Source organism: Nematolebias whitei, chromosome 3 (assembly GCF_014905685.2).
Source record: "Nematolebias whitei isolate Nwh7 chromosome 3, NemWhi1, whole genome shotgun sequence".
In the NCBI taxonomy this organism is placed as follows: Eukaryota; Metazoa; Chordata; class Actinopteri; order Cyprinodontiformes; family Rivulidae; genus Nematolebias; species Nematolebias whitei.
In genome coordinates this window covers 1,807,985-1,815,431 of record NC_056500.1, presented here as the reverse complement: position 1 = coordinate 1,815,431, position 7,447 = coordinate 1,807,985, and the positions used below count along the sequence as shown (strand labels likewise).

At 45.9% G+C, this 7,447-nt stretch overlaps 1 protein-coding gene across 1 annotated transcript; it reads left to right on the top strand.

Annotated features, from left to right (window-relative positions):
• Positions 1 to 4,050: 4,050 nt before the first annotated feature.
• Positions 4,051 to 6,678, top strand: LOC119407596 (ATP-sensitive inward rectifier potassium channel 12-like). Its single transcript, XM_037674416.1, has 2 exons — positions 4,051 to 4,142; positions 5,043 to 6,678. The coding sequence occupies exons 1-2, from the start codon at positions 4,051 to 4,053 to the stop codon at positions 6,676 to 6,678; spliced, it is 1,728 nt and encodes a 575-aa protein (XP_037530344.1).
• The last annotated feature ends 769 nt before the right edge of the window (positions 6,679 to 7,447 follow it).

Sequence of the window (7,447 nt, the reverse complement as noted above, 5' to 3'; positions counted from 1 at the left end):
CATCTGCTCCTGATGCACAGATGCAACATCTGTCAGCATCTGGAGAAGCATCTGCTCCTGATGCACAGATGCAACATCTGTCAGCATCTGGAGAATCATCTGCTCCTGATGCACAGATGCAACATCTGTCAGCATCTGGAGAAGCATCTGGAGAAACATCTGCTCCTGATGCACAGATGTAACATCTGTCAGGATCTGGAGAAACATCTGCTCCTGATGCACAGATGCAACATCTGTCAGGTTCTGGAGAAACATCTGCTCCTGATGCACAGATGCAACATCTGTCAGCATCTGGAGAAACATCTGCTCCTGATTCACAGATGCAAAATCTGTCAGCATCTGGAGAAACATCTGCTCCTGATTCACAGATGCAACATCTGTCAGCATCTGGAGAAACATCTGCTCCTGATTCACAGATGCAACATCTGTCAGCATCTGGAGCAGGTTGGACACTGACTGAGAGCTGCTGCTGCTGTGACATCATCTCTTTTTGTTTTATTTATCCAAAAACTCTTATTTACCTGTCATGACTTGGCTGAAGAGACACATGATATCAAAATAATCAATCAATCAATCCATCCATCCATCCATCCATCCATCCATCCATCCATCCATCCATCCATCCATCCATCCATCCATCCATCCATCCATCCATCCATCCATCCATCCATCCATCCATCCATCATCTTCCTCTTGTCCTGGACTCGGGTCTCGGGGCAGCATCTTGAGCAGGGAGGTCCAGACCTTTCTCTCCACAGCCTCTTCCAGCTCTTCTGGGAGGACTCCAAGGTGTTCCCAGTCCAACAGAGAGATGTAGTCTCTCCAGCGTGTCCGGGGTCTTCCCCAGGGTCTCCTCCCAGTTGGACATGCCTGAAGCACCTCCCTAGGGAGGTGCCCAGGGAGCCTCCTTACCAGATGAACCACCTCAACTGTCTCCTGTGGATGTGGAGGAGCAGTGGTTCTACTCCAAGTCTCTCCTGATAACTGAACTTCTCACCCTGTCTCAACCTCCTGGATCCACGATCTCATTCTTTCAGTCTCTACCCAGAGTCCATGACCAGAGGTGAGGGGAGGAACGTAGACTGACCAGTAAACAGAGCTTTGTTTTACAGCTCAGCTCCTTCTTCACCACAACGGACCAGTACAGAGTCCACAATACTGCAGCTGCTGCACCAATCCATCTGTCAACTCTACAAAAACAAGGTACTGGCTGGAAGCGGCACACAACCACGTGCTTTTTAAATTCCAACCTAAATGTTTTTAGGTTTGTACAAGTTACGAGCTTGATGTTGAATTGGCAAAGACACAAAAACAGCCTTAAGTTTGTTTTCAGAGTCAGAGAGTTTTATTGTCATACACATCACGTGTGGTACATGTGGTGGAACAAAATTCTGAACACAGGGTCCAAATTACATCCAACAATAAAATGTAAAATAAAAACAGTAATAACATCTAAGATATGAACTAAGAAAAACATCAACTAAATATACACTAAGCACTCATAGAGTAAAAACAATAAAAACAAGACGCAGAACGGCAGCAACATGAAACAGATCAAACAATTTTCAGTCAGCTCATCTGGACAGGTTTTTTTTTTGTGCTGAAATGTTTCACCTTCCATCCAAAACTGATTCTTCCCCCAAACAGCTTACTCCAAAGTGGAACAAACCAGTTATGTTGGTGCTAAGATGGTATTGTATACCTGGATTACTGAGCATGGACTTTGTTGGTTTTGAACCACTTTGACATGACTGTCGACAAGGAAGAGGGTTGGCAACGTAGGAGGGGGCGTGCCAAAGGCACCATCTTAGCACGACATAACTGGATTGTTCCACTTGCTGTTTGGGGAAGAATCAGTTTTGTGTTGTGTTTCCTTGACTGATGAAGGCTTCTGGATGGAAGGTGAAACGTTTCAGCAAAAAAGGAAAATGTCCAGATGACCTGACTGAAAATTGTTGAATTGTATACCTGGATTATTGAGCATGGACTTTGATGAAACAGATCAGCAGCAACATGAAACAGATCAGCAGCAACATGAAACAGAGCAGCAGCAACATGATATGGTTTTTCACAGTGATTATTCTAGTTAGAGATTCATGAGTCTAACAGCCTCAGGGTAGAAGCTGTTCCTCAGTCTAGTGGTTCTACACTTAATGCTCCTCAACCTCCTTCCTGAGGGGAGCGGGGCAAAAAGTGTGTGTGCTGGGTGAGTGTGGTCCTTCATGATGCAGGTGGCCCTCTTCCTGCATCTGGAGGTGTAGATGTCTGTGATGGTGGGGAGGCTGACTCCAACATCTTCTGTGCAGCCTTCACCACTCTCTGCAAAGCTTTTCTTTCTGCAGCTGTGCAGCCTCCATGCCACACGTTGATGCTGGAGCACAGGATGCTCTCCACTGCACACCTGTAGAAGGAGGTGAGGACTGAGCTTCCAGACCAGCTCGTCTCAGCCGCTTGAGGAAGTAGAGTCTCTGATGAACTTTCTTCATCAGGCTGGTGGTGTTGTTGCTCCAGCTGAGGTTGTTGTTCATGTGTACACCCAAGTACTTGTAGCTGGAGACCACTTCCACCACAGATCCTCTTATGTTCGGGGGGGGGGGGGGGGGGTGTTCCTTCTGAAGTCCACGACCATCTCCTTCATCTTCTTTCATAGCGTGGATTCATTTTGTAGTCTTGTTGTTAGGACACGACACGTTTGGAAGAACTCGTCCTTATCTTTAAGCCTTCAAGTGTTTTTGTTTTTTTGAATGTCCAGAGGACCAGATTTAACTTTTTAGATTTTTCTACCTGGATTATTGAGCATGCATCAGGATACCTTGAAGTGTTCCTAATATGGAAATAATCTGGATGATTATTATTGTTTTTCAAGGAAAGTGTTGCATCTGACACTGTTCACACTGTTTTCAACCTCGTGGTCTTTGTGGTTGGTGGCTTTAGACTTTTCTTCAGGCGAACAGAAATTATTCACAGATGAGGAAATCTGTGGCTGTCGTTGAGTTTACACAGAGATAGAGTTTTATAAATATCAATTCAACCGTTTCAGAGTTAGTTCAATAAATTATTAAATTAGAAAACTCATCTTTATTCCCAGTGTCCTAACCTGACAGAACTGAAGTGATAGTTCAGCTTGTTTGATGTGTGGTTAGTTAACAGTTACTGTCTTACCTGTTGCAGATAACTCTTTGAATGACCTCAGTTCGAACACGTAGTTTGAGCACGGCCAAGACCAAAGAAAAGTGCTTCCAGTTTAAAACAACTTGGTTTCGTCATCATTCATTCAAGATTTGAAGCTCTCGACCTTTGACCTCTCTAAGTGTCTTTAAGAACCTGTTGGACTCCTGGCAGGGTCCAATGCAGACATGTTCCTGTTGTTAGTTTCTACATTTGTCTTGGAATCTAGCTGTTTTTTGTTTTGCTACCTTTTCCTTTTAGCCATCCTATTTGTTAAAAAAAAAAAAAACAAAAAAAAAAACTGCAGTATGAGTTTTTATAACTGTTTATTGTTGTTGCTGTTGTCCATTGTGGTCATCATTCTTTGTTGAAATCAGGTCTCTCTTGTAAATGAGTCCTCGAGGCTCAATGGGATTTACCTGGAGAAATAAAGGTTGATTGATTCAACCTTGGTTCGTCCCATTGAGCGTCGGGGACTCATTTACAAGACAGACCTGATTTTAACAAAGAGTGACGACAACAATGGACAATCAGAAAAGATGCATACAAAATTTTAACAAGTTAAAATAAATTAGCAACCAAAAGGAAAGTAACAAAAAACATCTAGATTGTAAGGCGGTGTAGAAAACTGAAACCAGGAACTCATCTGCGATGGTTCTTGCAGGTCATTATTGGAGCAGAAATATGATGCGAGTGCTTTTGGAAGTGCCCCAAGTTGCACCAGAAGTGCCACAGCTTGCTGCTGCTGCTATTTACACGCTGGTATCATTCCACATCAATCCAGTTAGTTTTCTTCTGCCACAGGAAATGAATAAGAAGACAAGCTTCAGTGCTAATGCAAGACAGGCCTGATCTGGTGTTGCCTCCCTGTCCAGAACGTTAATGGTTGGAACCGACCGCCCCGACCTCCATTACTGCCCCCGCAGACACAGCCTGATGCTCACCGGCGCCATGGGTGCAGTGCGGGTCAACAGGTACGGACAGAGGTTTGTTTTTCGTCTTGTTTCCTGCTCATCTCCACTAACCATTGAACATCCATGGCTTCCTACGCAGAAAACAGACCTCACATTAATCAAACTTTTAATTAATTTGAATCAAAATACACAAAGATGACTGACAACAAGTCGTGTTTGACTCTGCTCGTTCAGCGGCTCTGCAGAATTCATACTTCAGCTGATTTTACACGTAAAATCTTTTCCAGACAACTCAGGATCTGAAGACGAAACGGCTGATTTCATCTTTAGTGTTTTTAACTCTGCCAGTTTGATGAACACAAGACAACGACTGCGTTTTTAGCAACAATTTGGACATCAGTTGCAGCTAATGGAGACTTTATAACAGTTGTACTGACAATCAGACGAAACTGTAACTGTTGGTCTCATCGTGGATCTTTGCAGAATTAGAAGAAGCACTTGGTGTGTGTCTGCTCTGAACTTGCAGGAGCTCATTACCTGCAGAAACAACTTGATCCGACCAGGTGGAGTCAGGTCCTGGACGGATTCTTCTTGTTGAAACGTTTCGTCTTTTATCCAAAGGACTTCTTCAGTCTGAGGAGCTGCAACAAACAGTCTTACAAACAGCACCTTCTCATGGTGGATCAAGCAGGTCGCTGCTGACAGCCAGAACTAGCTGTTCAACGCGAGTCTGGCGACAGCTCGACTGTTTCGTTCTGATGAGTTCAGCGGCTCTGCTGAATCTCACTGATTTTACATTTTCCATGAGAAAAGCACGCGGCCATTTTGACCCAGTTTGATTATGTTGGTCTTAATTCTTTTTATTTCTAATACAAACAGATTTTATTAGTAATTTTATTGTGTTATCATATGTTGAACATTAATTATAAACCTGAAGCATTAATGGTTTTGTTTCTTTAGATACAGTATTGTTTCCACTGATGAAGACGTCCTGAAGATCTCCAGCTTGGCCCTCCACAACGGCCACAGCCCCCTGACTCAGCAGAAACTCTCGGGGGTCTGCATGCGAGCTGAAGAAGGAGGAGGTGGAGGAGACTGTCCAGGAAACGATGAGGGTCGAGGGGCGTTGCCTTTGAGATTGACCAATGAGCCCGTCATCCACAGCAGCTGCCGTTCTTCGCCTTCGTGCCGTCTGGACCTGGACCTTAGCAGCAGACACCTGCGCACTCGCTTCGTGAAGAAGAACGGCCAGTGCAACGTGGTTTTTAACAACATGGAGGATAAGCCGCGGCGATACCTGGCTGACATCTTCACGACCTGCGTGGACATACGCTGGCGTTACCTGCTGCTTATCTTCACCACCACCTTCCTTCTGTCATGGCTGCTGTTTGGTCTGATCTTCTGGGGGGTGGCCCTCGCTCATGGAGACTTTGAGCTGCACATCCCATTGAAGGACGGGTATTCTAGGGGTTTCCCAGAGGCTGGAAAAGACGAGTGGCGACCATGCATTCTCCACGTCCAGGGTTTTATTGGAGCGTTCCTCTTCTCCATTGAGACTCAGACCACCATTGGATATGGTTTCCGGTGCGTCACTGAGGAGTGTCCAGTTGCTGTGGTGACAGTTGTGGTGCAGTCCATCGTCGGCTGCATCATTGACTCCTTCATGATTGGCACCATCATGGCAAAGATGGTTCGACCCAAAAAGAGGGCGCAGACTCTGCTGTTCTCACATAATGCAGTCATTGCTTTGCGAGACGGTAAACTGTGCCTCATGTGGCGCCTGGGGAACATGCGTAAGAGCCATATTGTGGAGGCCCATGTGCGTGCTCAGCTCATTAGGCCCCATGTAACAGCAGAGGGTGAATACCTCCCTTTAGAGCAGAAAGACATTGACATCGGCTATGACGACGGACTGGATCGCCTGTTTCTGGTGTCGCCTCTGGTCATCGTCCATGAGATCAACAAAAACAGTCCTCTTTATAACCTGAGCTGCAGTAACTTAAGGAAGGAGGATTTTGAGATTGTGGTCATCCTGGAGGGAATGGTGGAGGCCACGGCGATGACCACACAGGCCCGTAGCTCCTACTTGGCAAGGGAGATCCTTTGGGGCCACCGCTTTGAGCCTGTAGTGTTCGAGAAAGGTGACCGCTACCATGTGGACTATTCCCGCTTTCATAAGACTTACGAAGTGCCATCTACACCTTACTGCAGTGCCAGGGAACTGAGCCAGAGACAGGGCCAATCGTCATCCTCTAGTTCAAGTTGCTCCCGCTCTCCATCGCCGTTTGCTCCGAGGGCGACAAGGCGCCTTCAGGGCTCCCACTCCCCCAGTGCTTTCTGCTACGAGAATGAAGTCGCTTTGTGCTGCGGAGATGATGCCGACGATGACGGGGCGCAGCAGGAACCTGAGAGACTGAATGTAGGAACTAAAAGAGAAGTAAAACTGAGAGATGACGTTCACTTGGATTTTAAGGGGGCATTTGTGAAAGAGCAGACGGTGGAGATGTTGTGTGTCCTGGACACAGAGAACCAGCTTGGCCTCGACAGATTACAGCCCACATTACCTTTATACATCAGCAGAGAATCAGGAGTTTGAACAATGACAATGGCTGCCCTCATCTTTAGTTCCTCCTTTGCCTGCATTGAACTGAAGTGTTGAACTTGTGTAAAATAAAAGATTACTGTAGTTTAATCTGTCCGTAGAGGTGAAACCAGATGTTTACAGACACTGTGTGAAAAGACAAGCATCTTTCTCCACCGCCTGACGTTCAATGAGACGAACATTTCCTGTTTCACAGCAGTCACAGTCCAGAACTGTTTTATTTGTTCAAAGCCTGAACGTGACAGTTTCCAGTTACTTCACTGAAAGTCACAAGTTTCTTCACAGGTTCTTGGTATTTGGTAGCGATGCTTTTAGACGCTTTGACATTGGTCTAATGTTTTGGTTTTCTTTCCTGAAGCTTCTTCAATACTTTGTTGGAACTTTGTGCAGTTCCTCTGACAGAACTGGTGGAACTGGGTCCGGCCTGTAGGGCGCCTTGCTCTCACACACCATCAATGGTGAGGTTTCTGTGGGCCTGACATCACGGCGCTGGCATGACAACTCTAAAACACTGACTTTGTTGTCTGAAGCCACTTTCTAACTCGTTTAGGAGAACGCTCGAGTCGCTGGCCATTTGGAAGACCCACTGGTACCCACTGGTACCCACTGGTACCCACTGGTTTAACTTCCTGGCTCATGAACACTCTGTCTTTGCTCAGGATGCCATCTATGATGTTAAGTGCACCAGTCTGTCCATCCATCCATCCATCCATCCATCCATCCATCCATCATCCATCCATCCATCCATCATCCGTTATCCATC

What these genes read in the sequence shown, in the direction of transcription:
- LOC119407596 (XM_037674416.1), top strand. Translation starts at nt 4,051, where the DNA reads ATGGTTGGAACCGACCGCCCCGACCTCCATTACTGCCCCCGCAGACAC. An exon ending in GGTGCAGTGCGGGTCAACAG is followed by an intron (nt 4,143 to 5,042) that starts GTACGGACAGAG and finishes TTGTTTCTTTAG; the next exon opens with ATACAGTATTGTTTCCACTG.